The 19,329-nt window shown below is 38.4% G+C and overlaps 1 protein-coding gene across 1 annotated transcript in view; it reads left to right on the top strand.

Annotated features, from left to right (window-relative positions):
* The first annotated feature begins 2,330 nt into the window (after positions 1-2,330).
* LOC126157289 (protein FAM98A) overlaps positions 2,331-19,329 on the top strand; it is a 56,832-nt gene continuing 39,833 nt past the window's right edge. The window contains exons 1-4 of the mRNA XM_049916365.1: positions 2,331-2,488; positions 2,581-2,786; positions 5,818-5,978; positions 17,566-17,676. Of these exons, the coding sequence (XP_049772322.1) occupies positions 2,451-2,488; positions 2,581-2,786; positions 5,818-5,978; positions 17,566-17,676 (516 nt within the window). The 5' untranslated portion in view covers positions 2,331-2,450. The remainder of the gene's footprint in view (positions 2,489-2,580; positions 2,787-5,817; positions 5,979-17,565; positions 17,677-19,329) is intronic.

Genomic DNA, 19,329 nt, shown 5'->3' with positions numbered 1-19,329 from the left:
GCCGATGTCATCGGACGAACTCTGGCGGCGGTGTCTGACGACCTTTGTCGGTGCCTCTGTGAAAGCACTCTGAGCTGTTGAAAGAACTGAACTGGTATGCTGTTGAAAATAGACGAAAACTATCCCGAGAAAGTATGTTAACACATTTTCAAGTACTGGCTTTAAATGATGACGACAGGAATATGCTACAACCCCTTATGTATCACTCACATAGGGATCATGAGGATAAGATGAGATTAATTACAGTATGCACAGAGGCATTTCCCTTGCTCTATATGTAAGAAAAACGGGACAAAGCCCTAATGACTGGTACAGTGGGACATACCCTCTACTACGAATTTCACAGCAATTCGTAGAGTAAAGATGTAGATGTAGATTACTTCCAGAATAAGAAAAATATTGTGATCCGAAGTGAAGTGATTACAGTGTAATTTATTTTCTTAAAAACAACAGTGTAATTTATTTTCTTAAAAACAAAACATTCTTTTAACAGCTCTTGCTGTTTGCATTACCAATAATCTGCTGGATCACAAAGTGGATGTTTCTCGTATGTGGTGCGGTCAGCTGCAAACTCACTCTTAACTCTTACCTGTTTCAGACTCCCGTTTCTGAATGCTTTAATAGTAATCTAGTTCTGGTGGCGTATTATCTTACTTTTTAAAAATTATCAGTTTTTTTGTAATTGTTAATGGCTGAAGGCTGAAGGCAAAACAGAATAATTATTTATGGCGAAATAGCATACCCACACTGAAGGCCAAATAAATGAATCAAAGTAGCCAGCTCAACTGAAGAACGGGATACAACCCGTCGGCTTTGACCAATTATGTCATAGATTACTCATTGATATTAATGTCTTAACTGTCGAGCCGTAGATAATAAATCGGTTGTCTGCTGTGGATAAGCGCTATCATTGTAAATTGAAATAAACGAATGTGTTTTTAAAAGACAGCACTAGACATTGTGTGATATTTTTTTCCTTTGCATTGATTTAAATAATTGGTTCTTTCCAAATCATTCGTTACTTAATTTCATTCTTAGTGAGATTGAGGTAATTTGGAAGAATAGTTTTTCATTTAGAAGAATGTTTAGTCTTTGATTTTCGCTTGCAGTTATGGATTTTTCTATTCCCATGAATGTGGAAGACTTGAAGCAGGCTTTGGGCGTAGGCATGATGGCGACCATTCGATTTTTGCAAATTCCTGGTCTTCTTGCTGACTACGTTTGATGTCGCGAGTGCAGTGAACTTATGCGCCTGATAAGCGTGTCTGCTCATCATACGATTTGTTCATGTGGAGGTGTAGCGCTTAATTAGACTAGGAACGTAGAGGTCAACTGAAATACAGGATGTCGTTATTTTCCCATTCAATAATACGAGTATCCTATTCTTCAGTTGACCTATATAAATCAACTGAGGAATGGGACGGAAATTTTATTGTTGTCGGTTTTACTGTCGTCGCTAGCAAGACTACAATAATTTTCAGTCGATACTACTAGTATCGAAGGCAAAAAAAAGTATCCCATACTTCACTTTACCTATATAGCTCAACTGGAGCATGGGATACAAATTTTATGTGTGTCTTTTGTTTTCGCCTTTGCGTAGTTCAACTGAGGTAGAAGATGCGAATGTTACGTACGTCGATTTCTTCGTTTTCGTTAGCACTGTTATCTTATTCTTCAGTTGACCAACACAAGTCAACCAAAGTATGGGATAGAAATTTTACGTATGGCAGTCTTTTCGCCTTCGCTAATAATACTGTCTACCTAAGAACAGAATGCTAGTAGTAGCGGAGGCCAAAAAACAAACACCAGAAAATTTTTTATCCTGTACTTTAATTGATCTATGTACAGGTCAGCTGAAGAATAGGATACTAATGGTAACGAAAACGAAGAAATCGACGTAAGTTAAATTTGTATCCAGTACTGCAGTTAACCTATACAGATCGACTGAAGTTCGAGATACAACTCATATATACGTCAACTGAGATATTTCGTGCTAAAGTTACTTGTATCCCCTTATTTTCTGTAGTTTTTACAGAAGTACTAGGACTCAAACAAGCGATATCCTTAACATTATGTTCGAAATATTAACGCAAGTGATATATGTCTACCATCCGTTTTCTCTCTACTGCATTCCCTTCTTTATGAACACTCGATTTTGCTGTTAAATCTGTGTAATAAATCATCTCTGGCAAAGTCTGGCGTTATTGCTCAAAGCCGACGGATTGTATCCCGTTCTTCAGTAGTCGAAAGTAGCCAGTATACATCTATGGTCTATGTCAGTACACGATATAGAGAAACAGTTGGTAGTTCCTGAGATATTTTTTTTCTGACAGTACAGTAAAGGTCTTTGGTTGCCGGCTGTATGTGGTGTGTTGTAGGCATGCGAAATCTTTCCCGGAGATTTATTATATTTTTGAGTCTGTAGAGTTTGTAATTCGAAGAAGTTAAAAATGGAGAATGATATTTTAGACTCTTTAGAAGATCTAGGGTAACAGTTTTTAATGTCAATGTGTAACTTAAAAATGCTAATGTGACATTGATGACCCAACCCAATATTATGAATTGTTATGCAATTTATAGGTACACCGGTCCATTGCTTGACGATTCCTGCTTGGAAAAAGCTTTAGATGGTGGCCCAAAATCCGTCGAGTACACTGCCCTTGTGGAATGGATATCAAAAGAACTCCAGACACTTTACCATTTGGAAGAACATGTTAACGCTATCACAACTGCAGAGGATTCTAGTTCGTTCATGCTAGAACTCAGTAGTTTCTTGAAGGAGTTGGGTAAGCTCCTTTCATTTGGAACATTTATCACACAAAGTATCCAAAAGACTGCACTGATACTTTATAGTAAGATTGGCGATATCAGTTGATTTGGGAGCACCTATCTCACTGCATAGTTTTCTGTTAGAAAGTGAAAACAAATACTAGCCTAGAGAAGCTGTTATATGTCAGACAACTTGTACAAAATATATACTTTACATATTGTTAATGGCTCAAATACGGAGAGCAAATTTTGTTGTGCACGTTGCAGTGGTCGGTGTCAGCAGGAAGAAAAATAAATTACTACCATGAATGACCCTTATAAGTGGCAGTCTTTCTGTCAGTGAAATATTTCCTTCAGTATTCAGTTCAAAGCAATGGTTCCTTCATTTCTTGTTCTCCTGTGTTTCTACCTTGAGGGAGTTTGAGTGTATTGCAGTAAATTACCAGAAACTCGTACTTCTGATTCACAGTCGCTGGAATTGCAGACTCCAAATAAAATTGTCACTGCCTAACTCAATCAAGACCTTGGACTGTGCCACAAATTTGTTACCACTGCCATGGTTTTGGGGCCCTACATTGTTATATGAAATATATTTTGATTATCTTATTTTTGCCTTACAGTGTACTTTCTCATCAGTGTTGTACAAGTATTATGATGTGTTTACCGGAAAATTGTCAGAAAAATTTAGAGATTGAGTAAAATATTGACACCAATAAATGCAAAATATTCACACCAAGATATGTAACTAATTGCAGGATATCTTTATAACAAAAATAACTTTTTGGCATTTATAAATGTTTGGTTAAGGTGGAATTAGTATTGATGGCTCTCACTCTGCATGCTGTAGTTAGTAATTCATTTCTGTTGATCGTAGCTGATTAGGTGATAGTAGGCTGTATGATAGCCAGTGAGAATCGCTGCATCTAATGACTTATTTCAAAACCTATGCCTTGCATTAACCGAAATGCCCTGGTTTATGAGGCTTTGATTCAGGAACCTAAGAGAACAGTATAAGTTTTAAGGAATATTTGTTTTCTGCCATCTTGTTAACTCTTTAAATTCTGGATTAGTTGTCATCACTTCCCATAATTAGCTGAGCAGCAGTGTGAAAGCTACTGCCACAGTAAATGCACTTTTACTAAATTTATAATGTTCCTAAATTATAGGCCCAATGTTTTTGTACGGGGAGTCAGAGGACTTGATTTCGAACTCAACTGTATCATATTGTGTAGAGCATTGGTAGTCAACCTGGTCCCAACCGCCCACGAGTAGAACTTACAAATTTCATCATGGGTGATGAGGTGTTAGTGTTTAAAAGTATTTTGTTTAGATTTTAATCAAATTTTGACAAAGTATTTGGTATGTTATTTTTGTTATGTATATTAACTTTGAGGAACTCTGCTTTACAAATTTTATTAAGTAAAGTTACTGTGCTACTTTATAAATAATCATTACTGTGGAGCCAGTGGTCAGTTAGAAAATTTCACTAGTTAACAGAGATACAAAAGTGGGCAGTTGGTAAAAAAGGTTGACTACCCCTGGTGTAGTGTGTTAGTGTTCCCTTACTTGTGCTGACATCTTCCCTGTGTTGACAGACTGAGCCATGGTGCAGCCTGAGTATTAAGTTCTTCATTCAAGAGTGAAATAGAGGGAAGTGGGGTCATTACAAGCTTCGAATTCTATCCATCTGCTTTGACCCGTGACATAATGCTGTCATGGTGTGTGACGTCACTGTGGTGCAGTGTTTTAGAGTTGGTTTGTGTTTGTAGATGTCGTGTTGTATTTGACGGCACCCTCTGGTGGTGGATGTTGACAAGTTGAATTTAATGTGTGGTATCAAGTTCATTTGTGTCTTGGTTAGCATTGTCATAATGTTAGTTCATTTGAGTCTTGGTAGTCATAATATGGATTTGGAAGTGTCTGCTTTGTTTTGAGAGTTATGGTTTCTTCCCTTGTGTGTGTGTGTGTGTGTGTGTGTGTGTGTGTGTGTGTGTGTGTGTGTGTGTGTGTGTGTGTGGGGGGGGGGGGGGTGGCGTTTTTGCTAGGTGTGATCAGTTTGGTGTGTGTGTGTGTGTGTGTGTGTGTGTGTGTGTGTGTGTGGTGTCGTTGGCAGCCAACCCAAGTGATTTTGTTGGTAAGTAATTTTTGTTTTGATTTCATGTGTAGTAATTCTGATATTTTATCTGTTTTATATTTATGGTGTTTCAGTTGAACTAGTGGCTATGCGGGTTTTAGGGTTTTGGTGGTGTTTTGTGGGTTATGTAGGTGTGAAGTTTATGGTTGTGATTTTTTTATTTATGGTTTGCCAGTAGGTATCTAGAGCTGCATTTGAGCTCCATAGGTCAAGAGAAGTGTCCATTTCCCGTTTTTGAAAATTTTGGTGTTGGTTTTTTGGTATTGAGGGCATCATTTGAGCTGTATAGGTCAAGATAAATGAGACATTCTTGTGTCGTTTGTATTTTTGTTCTCATTTGTTGGCATGTGTATACAGTGACTATATCATTGCCAGTTTGTATACAGTGGAAGTAGGCATTTCCACCATATTGATGACATGGGTCAAAGCAGGCGGGTGGAATTGGATGCTTCCCTAATACCGGGAAGTAACTTCAGCATTTCTTGGCTGTCAAGCTACAGTTTAATAATTAAGTTTTGTATAATTTTCATTGCTTTCACACATTTTTCTCCCCATTTGATGGTGGTTCTGTATTTGTACCGCAACCATGATTGGGAAGTAACTGTAATTACCAATAAAGTGTTACTTTTTGTGGTGTCCTGGTTCTTAACTGGAAAATACTTGTAGAAATGTAGGCCTATAGTTATAACTAAAGATTGAAATTAAGGTAGGAAGTCAAAATAGTTTTTACCAGAAAAGGTTAGAAAATACGTACTACTCAGCTTACATAAAGCAGTTACAAATGAATAGTGTATTTTTAGCTTCATAATTTTCTTTGAAGTGTTAACTGCTCTTGTGCATAGGATTTGTCAGATTCAATATGTATTACATAAATAAGAATTTCATAAAAATGCTGTATCTGCATTCTTTAATAGGATGCGCATATAGCCAACTTACTGGGGGACATATGAGTGAAAGACTGGGATCGAGGAAGAACCGGATGTTACTTCTGGACTTTCTTCTGACTGAGCTACAGGCAGCACGGATGATCCAAGTCAATAAACCAGATGACTCTAAAACGATGCAAGTTGAGTTGGTAAGTTTGATTTTGAGATGATGCATTCACACATCTTGCAAAAGTAATTTTCATTATGTCATGGCTGTGTAGTAGTTAATGTAGGGGATGTTTCAGTATATAACAGTTCTTCTAGCTAAATGGAACTCACTTGAATGTATCAGTGCTTTCGTTTATATTGAATATCACACACCCCTTACTGTTGAGTGCAAGATATGACAGCGTAATTAATCTTAAAATTCTTTTAGTGACTTTTGAAATCATCGTACATATGGGTTGTAATATTAAAATGATCTAAGTTCACAGTAGACAACTATAATTTTTGTAAAAGTTTTTTTATCCATAAAAATGTTTGAAACATGTTTAGCTTACATTTTTATTGTTACAATACACCAGTGGGTACTTGGTATTCCACACTTAAAAATTCTTCAATAAGATGAAGTCATTTTACAGTTAAGTTTTTTTAGCTTTGATTTAGACAGTCTCATGTTACCTGTTATCTAAGAGACTGGAAACTTTTTACACCATTTGAGGCCATTAATGTGTGGACTCTTGTCAGTAGTTTGTGTTTTTTCGTCTTAGCATGAGGTAGTTACATTTGGACCTGATGTGATCATATACATACTACATTTAGCCTACTTACTTAAAAGTTCCCTGATGAATAAAGAAGTAGTAGGACCTGACTTTGTTGTCATGTATCTCTTATTTTAGTTTTCTGATGGACAAAGGAAGTGATAAATTTATGCAGGTACAGCAAATGGAGTAAAGTACCTGCATTGCATGGAATCTTCATGACAAAATTCTCTTGACCCTAAGGTTTGTGTAATGCTTACCACTCTCTTGTAGCTGCAGTACTTATAATTATGTAAGGCTGCAGCACAACCTCATATTTCAAAATAGGCATAGAATGTCCCATGGTCCCGTTTTCAGCGTGCGTATGGACACTAGTTTTGACAGCTGGGTAAAGAGATACCATCTGTTACCTCAACATTAATGTGGTTTAGAGTTTTATTTAGATTTGAATCAAAATCGACATTATTGTTATGGCATGAAACAAGAGACAGAGCAGCCATTCACATAACAGTATAACATCACTATTGAAGGGCTAGAAATGAGTCACAGGCAGCAAATATGTGGAATAATTATTTCGTAAATGTAGTAAAAAAATATAGGGACAAATGGTTCGAGAGAGAAATAATGACAGTACATTGAAAGACCAATCTCATAAAATCCAGTGTATGAACATATCATAAACTTTTCCTTCCAAAATTAATAAAATTATATATTCACTCAAAAATTAATTCTCCTGAGGTATGAAAACTGCTTTAGCATACACATCTTTAGAGCTGAGCTTTGTGTGCATCAATGGTGCTGAAGGCTATACTGGTTGCACTATAGTTACAGTCAGGGTCACCAAAGCCGGACAGGCCTCATTGGAGGGGCCTTACGAAGTCTGTCCCACAACTTAGGGAATGAAAGACTCTATTTTTCCCACGGAACTCCACCAGCAGTGGTCGGGTATGCTTGTGGCGACCAAAGATTTCCCAAGCTGGGAACTGGCTTGTGCTGCTATATCTCTTCTAACATAAACTCTTGAGCATTATTCTTCAGTGTGGACCACAAGGAAGGTACACTCCTCTTAAAAGAAAACAAACCCTCAACCTAAAAGTGTGCTATGTGCTGATGAGATGAGTGGATGTTTAGGTAAAACAGTCTTTAGGCAGCAATCCCTAGTTGTGTAAGATTTGCTCAGGCATGCAGGTATCTGTCTGGGTCGAAATTTGTTTCCCTTGCGGTTCATGGGATCCCTGTGGAGCGATCTCAGTTCGGTCTATTCCATTTGAGACAAGTGTACCATCAGGTAGTGCCTGCACCCACCCAGCAAAGGCTGCCAAGTTGGTCAGTCTTCTCCTTGTGTAATGAGGTGGTCTTCCATTCTGCACAGCCGGAGACACTGCTCCAGGAATGGATCAGATTCATTATGCCATTCTCTGCCATCTGTGTCATGGAGTCAAAGGAAAGCTCCTATCTTGGTCCATCAGATCTCGTTTTATGGAAAGTGTCCCCGAGTTGGATATTCCATTGTGGAAACCAGGCAAGGACCCTAACAGTTACCCCAAGTGTATCCTTTATCAGGTGTCGGGTAAGACTGTCAAGTGCACGGTCAGCCGCCACTTCATCTGGGTCCATGAGTCCCGAGGTCACCTGTGCCACAGCTGGTACGGTTGCAGGTGCTATTGTTCCGTCCTTGACAATTTATTTCTGTTGGAGATTGTGATATAGGATTCTTTCTTACTCAAACACCTTACGGTTGGTGTGTTTTTTGACCTCAAAAAAGCATATGGCACCACTAATAGGTGCACGATCCTTCACCAGTCGTGAATCGGGACTACATGGGCATCTGCTAGTTCTTACCCGATCCTTTTTTGAGGAGAATGCATTAGATATCGTGTTGGTGATGCCTCGTCTTATCGCTATATTCAGGAGAATGGGGTCCCCCGAGGCAGTGTACTCAGTGTCACACTGTTTGCAGTTGCTATCAGTGGCATCTCCTCCACATTCAGAAACCATATTAAATGCTCTCTGTTAGTGGATGACTTTGTAATCTTCTGCTCTTCCTCGGACCTTAAGGCGACAGTGAGACTGCTACAGCTGACAACCGGGAGGCTGGAAGCTTGGGAAACTAAAACTGCTTTTAGGTTCTCACCAGAGAGGACTGCAAGTCAATTTTTACCATGCTTGTCACAATTTCAACCAACCAGAGCTCACAAGGGGGACAATACTGTACATTTCAAGGAAAATGTGCAGGTTTTGGGCACACTATTTGACTCAAAATTATCCTGGCTCCTGCATCTGAGACCTATGAACAAAGGGCTTCAATTCATTGAGTGTTTTGAAATGCCTCTGCAGAAAGGCTTGGGGAGCCAACAAATCCCGCCTGTCAAATCCAGTTAGATTGTGGTAGTGTGGTTTATAGATAAGCCGGTATTTCGTACTTCAGGACGTTAGTTGCTGTCCACTACGAGGGCATTCATATTTTGATCGGAGCATTTTCAGCTATGTCTGCAAACTCGTGTGCAGAGGCTGGTGAACCACTGCTCTATATTCAGTGGCACCTTCTTCTGGTTTGACACCCTGGAAATCTGTGTTGCCTGTCATTGGCATCTAGTGTGGTGATCCACCCCAACTTTGAGCAGCTGTTCGGGAATTGTCCCCATGCATGCATGCCATTCGGAATACGTGCTACTGATTGAATCGAGAATCTAAATATATCAGACATCTGAATAGATAGCTAGAGATGGAACAAATTTACACCTTGGCGTATTGAAAAACCTGAGAGTTTGACACAGTACAAGAAAAGTTGGACTGCAGATACCTCTGTAGTTGTTACAGTCTATTCTGTTTCCATGTTTAAAGATTGGTGTGATTACTGCTTTCGTCCAGTCTGATGGAACCTGTCCAGACTCCCAGGCCATTTCAGTTATCTTGTGTAGCCATTTAAGACCTGACATTCCACTGTATTTGATGAATTCGACTTAATTTTATCCACCCCAGCTGCTTTATTGCACTGCAACCTATTGACCATTTTCTCCACTTCCTCAAATGTGATTCTATTTCCATCATCATTCCTATCCCATTCTACCTCGAAATCTGAAACATTACTGATCGTATTTGCACCGACATTGAGCAACTCTTCAAAATATTCCCTCCATCTGCCCAAGGCATCCACAGGATTCACCAGCAGTTTTCCTGACCTGTCCAAAATACTTGTCATTTCCTTCTTACCTCCCTTTCGAAGATTGCTAATTACACTCCATAATGGTTTTCCAGCAGCTTGACCCATAGTCTCCAACCTGTTTCCAAAGTCTTCCCACAATTTCTTCTTCAATGCTGCAATTATCTGTTTGGCTTTTTTTCTTTCTTCAACATAACTTTCTCTGTCTACCTGGGTTCTGGTATGTAGCCTTTTTTGATACGCCTTCTTTTTCCTTTTACAGGCTGCCTTGACTATACCATTCCACCAAGCTGTTTGCTTCATCCTACTTTTACACACTAGTGTTCCAAGACATTCTGTAGCCACTTGTAGTACTGTGTCCCTGTACCTTGTCCATTCCTTTTCCAATGACTGTAATTGACTACATTCAACTAACTGGTACCTTTCTGAGATCGCTGTTATGTACTTGTGCCTGATTTCCTTATCCTGAAGTTTCTCCACTCTTATCCTCCTACATATGGACCTGGCCTCCTTCGCTTTCGGCCTCACAATCCCAATTTCACTGCAGATTAAATAATGATCAGTGTCATCAAAGAATCCCCTGAATACACGTGTGTCCCTCACAGCCTTCCTGAATTCCTGATCTGTTAATATATAGTCAATGGCGGATCTGGTTCCCCTGCCTTTCCAAGTATATCGGTGAATGTTCTTATGTTTAAAAAAGGAGTTTGTGATTACTAAGCCCATACTGGCACAGAAATCCAAGAGTTGTTTCCCGTTCCTGTTGGCCACCATATCCACTCCAAATTTACACATAACCTTTTCATACCCTTCTGTTCGATTTCCAATCCTGGCGTTAAAATCACCCATGAGCAGAACACTGTCCTTGTCCTTTACTCTAACAATTACATCACTGAGTGCCTCATAAAAACTATCCATCTTATCTTGATCTGTCCCTTCACAATGTGAATATACTGACACAATCCTAATTTTCTTGCTAGACACTGTCAAATCTATCCACATCAGTCGTTCGTTTAATACCTTATTGCAACTACGCTGGGTTCCATTTCTTTCCTGATGTAAAGCCCTACACCCCATTGTGCTATTCCTGCTTTGACTCCTGACAGGTAGGCCTTGTATTCTCCCACTTCCTCTTCTTTCTCACCCCTTACCCGAATGTCACTAACAGCTAAAACGTCCAGCCCCATCTTACTTGCAGCCTCTGCCAGTTCTACCTTCTTCCCAGAGTAGCCCCCATTGATATTAATAGCTCCCCATCTCATTACCATTTGTTTGCCAAGTCGTATCTTAGGAGTTCCTGGTTTGTCAGTTAGAAGTGGGACTCCGTCACCTCCAAAGGTCCGAGGCATTTTGCTCTGATTATTGCCAGCATCATATTTAAAATACCAGAGAAGCAGGTTGCTATCCTTACTTGCCCCGAGTCCCATTGGGTTTTACCCCTAACAGCTGAGGGACTAACTGGTGGATTTGATAGTCTTTGCCGTATGAGCACAAAGGTGACCACGACTCAGAATATGTCCGTAATGCCCAGCCTTATTCCAAAGTAACTGGCATCCCGACTGTCGGGACCACTTACTTGGCCACTCATACGTTGCCCGTGGTTCATGAACTAGGACATGACTACAGGAACCCACACCATGAATCACATTGTAATATTTACTGAAAATATTTTAACATGTCCTACAGACGTACTATAAGAAAACTAGACACCTTATGATTTATTGTGGTGAGACAAGCTCATTGCAAAAGTCATAAAAATGGTTACAGTCATGCAAAGTACTTGAATGAGGCACTGTTTAAAAGCTCTTGATACCAGCAATGAAGATAACAAGTTGTGTTTATTGCCAAACAAGTTAGTAAATATTTATAAACAATTTATTTAATAATATGCAGAAATGTGCCTCAATTAAGATTAATCCACATAAACACACTTAATTAAAACTAGTATGGAAATCTCAGTTTGACTCCATTGATTTCTATGTTATTAACTATAGTTTGACATTACATTGTATTTAAAACTGTTTTGACTAGCATCAAACTGCACTGCCTTAGTATGTAAAAGTTGGTGTTTTGATGGGTTGGGTTTCAATGGCAGGTGTGGCGAGTAAATACCTTAATGTTTTATTAGTATAAAATCTGGATTTAAATATTTTCTTACAGAGTCTCAAACTGACTGAGAATATTTACCATGTATTGTAAAATGTGTGTATGTAAAGGTTAAGTACAGCTTTCTTGAAAGGTGGTCATGTTATAAGACAATGTATTGATTAAAATTGTAGTCAAGTGACCTAGGTTTTAAATAAGCATGCTGAGCAGAATTATGGGTCTTTTGTGAAGTTGTTATTGTCTGTAAATGCTCTGCTTGCACAATGTAATTACATTTTACTTTGCTACTTTAAATTCAGTTAACTTATCATTTTGATGTGAGACCACCATTCACATACAATTGTGTTGTTATTGTGAATAAACTTTCGATGAAAAGGCTAAACAACTCGTTGTACACATTGTCATCCTATGTTCTCGTATATTTACCTTCAGTTTTAATTATTTATTGACTATTTGGTGTTTCATATAGCTACTGCTGATACTTGCAAAATGGCTTCATGGTTATGTAGTGCTTCAATTTGGGCTTAAAAGCTACAGTGTAAGACCAGCTCCTATTTCTACAGCTAGCGACACTGTAATATCAGGTTGTACAGTGCCCACAGCGAGCTATTTGTCTGATCCAGTGTCTAATAGTACCAAACAGCCAGTCAGGTTTACAATTAGCAATCTGAACCAAAATTCCAACCATAGATGGGCAATTCCAGGTACCCATAAGCCGTAATAATGTCAACGAATGTATAGTGAAGGAGGGCATATTCTATTTCGTTAATGAGTAGAGCTGAGCCAGTGATTACTATGGTATCCAAAGGCTTTTAACAGTCACGCATGGATTTGTTGCCTGCATGTATGACAATCATTGGTGGGTTGCACATGTCTTACAAACTTACAAAGGAACAAATGGACAGGCCAGCATCTCAATCTGCAAGGACCATCACCATCATTTGTGTTACGCGCTAAACCAGACATTTGTGTTGTCATTAGATATGACATTATCACAAGATTCGATACAATGGCACCAACTGGAAAGATACTTAATCACCTTGCATCAGATATAGCGAACATTAACCATTTAACGTGTGATGTTTTGTAGCCACTTTTTATTGCGTCTTCATGGAAGCTGCACTGTAGATGGTTTATAATACATTGCAGTGAAATAAACCATATTTTTATACAACATTACTTACAATTTATACTTTTCAATAATTTGGTTCATACTTATGAGCTAATTACCAATTTTTGAAAGGGTAGTGATATAGACAAAATAAATTTTTGGGCATGGTGACTGTGGTGTGCCATCTAGATATTTACTATTTTTATAGTGACACCCTTGAGGAATACAATAAAATTTTTTTGGGAAATTGAAGGTGGGTTGTTTTGAGATATTCAATATCAAATGTCAATGATTGACCTTGTATATGAAAATTCTTAGAAACCTACCATGCCACATTTCTATATAAAGCTCAACTCATTAGCTTTTCAGTGATATAAGTTTCATTGCTGTATCTGGATTAGACACACAAATTGTATCATTTGTATTGAGACACATGTGCACATTTCACAAAAGTTCCGAAAAGAGCTGGACAATAACTTTATTCGCAGTTGTCATATACCTCTGCAAAGTTTTTGTCTTTTATCTGATTATTGAATACACCGAATTTGGAAGAAATCCAGGATAGTCAGGTTGAAAATGCCAGTTTTCTGTATTGAACTGGCATTGAATTACTCTGTTGTGACAGTTTTTAGGTAACTCCCAGTTCATATCAGCACTGAAATTTAGTATGTGGCAACTACAAATGGAAAAAAAATCACAGCAAATTTTGAAATGACAAGTCTGATCACTCCATTATGAGTGAGGAGGCATAGAGGTAAGACACTGGACTCGTATTCAGAACAACAATGGTTCAAATCCCTAACTGGCCAACTGGATTTAGGTTTTCATTGGTTTACCTAAATTCTAAGAAGGTTCATCCTTACCCAATCCAAGTCTGAGCTTCCTCTATAATGACCTAGTCATTGGCAGGACGTTAAACCCTAATCAGTCTTAAGTCTTTTGGTTGTTCTTTCTTTCCTTATCTAGGTTTCAGAGGACAATAGGGTTTATGCAAAAATATAAATCAAACTGAAGAAAATTAAAATCATACCATATTTGTCATTTAGCTTCAAATTCTCTTTACCTAGATTAAAGGGTTGAAATTTGCTTTTAGCTACATTGTTAGTTGTAAACAGGTCTCGCACAGAAACATCACAAACTTATACTAAGATTTTAAGGAGGAAAAACAGTTCTCTGCTCCAGCAATCTATCCCATGTGAAAATTATTCCAACCTCAATATTTTAATAACATTCTCATATTGATATTCTGCAGCTATATGAGATGTAATTGAAAAGAAACAGGAATTGTTTTTAATTTTGCAGATTTTATATGTCAGATTTAATTTTTTTCTATCTTATTGGTACACATGTTTCTGATGACTGTTTGCACTTACAGCTGTTTTAAATGTTTGGTTTATTGCTGACAATCAAAAAGGTTATTTCTGTTTTGAGTGCTCAGTGAATTTTTAATTTAGGAAAAGAAGGATCAAAGAATCTGCATTAAATTTTACTTGAAATATGGAATAAGTGCAGCACCACATTCAAAATGTTGACTGTGGCATTTGCTGAATCTATTGTGAGTAAGACAAGAGTTAATAAGTGGTACAAACTTTTCAAAGAGGGTCAAGAAGAGGACGACCACCCTGGACACCCTAGCATATCATTTACTAAAGACAATGTGGAAGAAGTAAAAATGTTTCCAGAAAATCACCACCAGAGAGGTTGCTGATGATGTTGGCATATCCTTTGACTTGTGCCAATCAATTTTTTCTGCTTTTTGGGCATGAAACATGTAACGGAAAAGTTTGTTCCTAAATTGTTGTTTTTTGACCAAAAATGATATTGTGTAGAAATCACTCAGGAATTTCTGCATGAGGTTGACAGTGATTGATAATTTCTAAAGAAGTTTATAACAGGTGATGAAACATGGGTATACAGGTATGACGTCAAAACCAATCCCCAATCATCCCAGTGGAAACTGCCTGGAGAGCCAAGACAAAAAGAAATTCAACAGGTTCGATCACATGTGAAGGTTCTTATCACTGTTTTCTGTGATTGCAATAGGATAGCACACCATGAGTTCCCGCCTTATGGATGTGTAATCAATAAGGAATACAACCTGGAAGCTATGCACCATTTACATGAAGCTATTATAAGAAAACAACCAAAATTGTGGCAAAACTACTCATGGAAATTGCATCACGATTGTGCTCCACCTTAACCTCGGTGCTTGTTCGTGATTTTTTGGCAACAAGCAAAACCATTATGTTCCCCTCGCCACCATTTTCACCAGGCATGGTGCCCTGCAACTTCTTTCTATTCCCAATACTGAAGAGAACCACAAAAGGACGTCGTTTTGCTACCATTGATGAGATAAAAACAGAATTGCCGAAGGTGAAGACCATAACAAAAATTTGGTTCCAGAAGTGCTTCCAAGATTGGAAAAAGTGCTGACACAAGTGTTTTATACCTGAGCGGTGTTACTTTGAAGGGGAAAAAGTTGATGTTGATTAATAAAGATTTTTTAAGAAAAACAATAATTTCTGTTACTTTTTTATCAGACCTCAAATATATGCCTCAAAATCAAAATGAATAAACTTAACCAATTGAAGAATTATTATGAAACAAAGTTAATGATTTTGGATGTATGATCATGTTGAAGAATAGCACATCTCCTTCAAATGTGGTTCAGTTCAAAAGCAGCAGCTTTAAAATCCAATGAAAATAATATTCAACAGTGATGTTAGTAATACTTCAACGCCACATCTTTAGTGACACTTGTTCATTTAGTTCACTTACACTGCATTTGTAGATTCTAACATAACATTCAATGCAGAGATCTCTGGAAACGGCTACACTTAGAAACCATGTGCTTGGATGCAATAGACAAGACATACTACAGTGTTAAAACATATTTCACATACCTCTTACTCAATCCACTATACAGTACTTCACTGCTGAATATACCGTTTTCGCAGCGGAGCTCCACGCGATCCTGACGGCACTGGAGCAGATGCATCGTGTTCGGGGCGATCGATTTCTTCTCTGCTCCGATTCTCTTAGTGCCTTACAATCACTGCAGAACATATACCCGACTGAAGAGATGGTCCAGCTGATACATGACCAACTGTACTTGCTCCAACGGTGGGGCAGAGGTATCCTTCTGCTGGGTGCCTGGTCATGTCGGCATATGGGGCAATGAACAGGCTGATCGGGCTGCCAAGGAGGCCTGCAGAGAGCAGGATGTGGTCCAGTGTCCTATCCCCTTGCAGTCAGTCATCGCTGCACTCCACAGGAAGTGCATGGAGTTGTGGGAGGACGACTGGCTGGCGGTGACGGCCAATAAACTGCGGTCGGTAAAGTCAACCACTCGGCCGTGGCGTTCCTCCTGCCGGCTGCTCAGGCGGGAAGAGGTGGCGCTCACACGTCTTCGGATCGGGCACTGTCCTGTGACACATAGCTATTTATTACGGCGGGAGGATCCTCCGTTTTGTGATGCTTGTGGTGTGCACATTTCTGTCCGGCACATTTTAACAGACTGCATTTTATACCGTGGTGCAAGGGCAGAAGCACAAGTTGCTGGGGATCTGCCCTGTGTTTTAGCTAACGATGAGACGTGTGTGTCTAGGGGTTTTAAGTTTTGTGATGTGTCTGGAATCTGGCCTAAACTTTTAGGCTGGCGGTTTTAGTGTATTGCAGAGTGGCTGACTCCTCCCTTTTTTCCTTGCGGTCAGCCAGCCACTTCCATCTGCTCCATTGTTTTAGCTCCCTCTACCTTTTTCTTCCTGTGTTGTCCATGTTTTACTGCTGACGCCCTGCTTCATCCCACGCTTCGGTGTGGGTGAGCACATATTTTTTATGATTGTTCCCTGTGTTTTATGTTCCGTTTGATGTAAATGTTCTGAGTTTTTTTCTTGACACCCGTCTCACTATGATACTGAACGGGCGCTGAAGACCTTGCTGTCGTGCGCCCACAAAACCCTTCTACTACTACTACTACTACTACTACTACTATACAGTACTTCAAACTTCAATATTAAGTGGGTGCAGTGGAGTGGAACGAATGTCAACCAATGCATGGGCATGTTTAAAAGCAGTACTTTCAGAAGTCAAAACTGTGTACTATCAGAGTTAAGGCCTAAATTTTCATGCAATATTGATTTCTATGGCTAATACCTTGCAAGTGTTACTTTCTTCTCCTCAAAATGTGAGGTCTTGTTGGGATCTTTCCTTGTCGATTCATGTCATGGATAGGTAACTACTGTGATTAATGATGGTATTAGAATGCAAGCAATAGGAGATAAACCTCAGCAATTTAATGTAACTGAGGATGGAGCAGGTTTTCCTGCACAGTCATTCCTCCTATTTTACTATGTTAAACATGGCTAATATAAAAAAAACACACACACACACACACACACACACACACACACACACACAGTTTTAACATATGCTTTAGTCAGTCAATGTATACTTTGACTTATTCCCGTCCCTGAAGAAGGGAGCCATAGAAAATGATGGGTATGTGAGAGAGTGTATGAATTAATTAATTAATTAATCTATGTACTTGTAAGAAAGTTACTTGCATGTACTTTTATATGGTGAAACATGGTTGCTGTAAAAAGTTGTTGCATACATGACCAATGGATTAATGAACCAAATACTTTTTGTTTCAGAGTGAAAGTTCCACTGCAAGTGACCTGAAAAACATGCTGATAGCATTAAAATTTCCGAAACCTCCAGCAAATATTACTCCAGCCCTTTTATTTGGAAAAGTTGAAACAAAGGTATGTCTTTGAAATGGAACCTTTAGTTCTTATATAATTTTTGTCTGCACATTACTTGAGTGGATGTTGCAAGATGGTTGTATATCAGTTACTTTTTGAACAGTTATGACAGGCATGTCAGTATTGTTCAGTTGGTATTAATACACCCTATGTCAGTTTTCCATTAGTTAAATATGATGATTTTGTGCAGTGACCAGCTATCATTATTACTGTTTCACCAGTCAGTTTTCAGCTGTTCAATTCTCCATTAAACTGAAAGGGATTTAACCTGGTGAAAATGTTATTTCATAAATACAATCACTGTTACGAGGCAAAGTGATAAACAGAAAGTTGATTTGCTAGCTGTGATTCAATTGGAAGAGGTATATCATTACTTAGCTCCAATCATGATTAATCAGCCAGTTGCAGGGGAAACTACAGTTCAGTGGATTTTGAACCACAAAGTGCCTTGTCTATTTCCACTATACACGTCATTGCCAGAGGTGGAAGAAGTGAAAACTGACAGAAAAAAAAAAAAAATGTTGTGCCAACCAGGGATTGAATCCCAAGTGTATAGATTTGTAGCCTGGCACCCTTTGATCTACCAAGCCACGCATTTAATATAGGCCTAAACAAAATAAAAATTGAATTAGATCAATGGAAATGATATTAATACCCCCTACACAAGTGGCCATATAAATCAGGGATATTAATGCCTGCAGGACTAAGTTTTTTTTTTTTTTGGGGGGGGGGGGGGGGGGGAGCAGAAGAGATTAGCATATCTCCAGTCTGATGTATAAATCTTGCAATGGAAAGTAAGTAGTAGAAGAGGTTGATGGTTGCCAATGAGCTACCAAAGCCTAGATTGAGATTAATTAGTTTGCTTACAGAATGCATCCATTAATACATGTTGTTTCCAATCACCAGTGTATGCTGAATGTTATCATTCTGAGAGAATCTCAGACTTAATGAGACTTAACATCATCATTTTAAATTTCATGAATAAAACTTCTTAATAGAATATTTATTTATTGTTTGAAAATGTCTTATACAGTTCCAGAAAAGAGCAAGGCATAGCAGGAAATTACAACTCAGAAATTTTCTTTCCGCCGCACCTTGTTTGTCTTTTTGACACGTAGCTCACTGATCTTAGTTTCTGTAACTGTGGAGTAGCTTATTAGTCAATGTCTCTGTTTACTATCCAGTGTTGATCATCAGTAGCAAAGTCCTCATGTTTTCTAATAATGTATGAAAAAGCAGTGACCCTTATTAGGCAATTAGTTTCATCACTGAAGTTTATTGTAAGTTAGTACCACGAGGTTGTCCCGCAACAAAATACTGAAGTTCAGATTGAACCATTTAGAATATATGGTAAAAAAAGTTTCACACTTTGTCACAGCATTGCGGGAAATTGTAGGTAAATACTTGTGAACAGAAATTATTATTCTTAACCAGGAATTTATCATGCATGTATACGACATACATTCAACTGTAATTCTTTTTGTGCTAAGTTACCAAAATAAGATACAGATTACTTTCCTTGCTCTATAAAATCTGTAAGAGTTAAATTCAGTAATAGTTCCATTTACAGCTAAGTATACTGATAAAGTAATCCACCTTCTAGGGTGGAGGTTTTAATGTGTTGCAGTGTGGCTGGCTTCTCCATTTTTATTT

The sequence above is a fragment of the Schistocerca cancellata genome, chromosome 2, assembly GCF_023864275.1.
Source record: "Schistocerca cancellata isolate TAMUIC-IGC-003103 chromosome 2, iqSchCanc2.1, whole genome shotgun sequence".
Classification (NCBI taxonomy): domain Eukaryota; kingdom Metazoa; phylum Arthropoda; class Insecta; order Orthoptera; family Acrididae; genus Schistocerca; species Schistocerca cancellata.
This window is presented reverse-complemented; position numbering and strand designations above follow the sequence as displayed.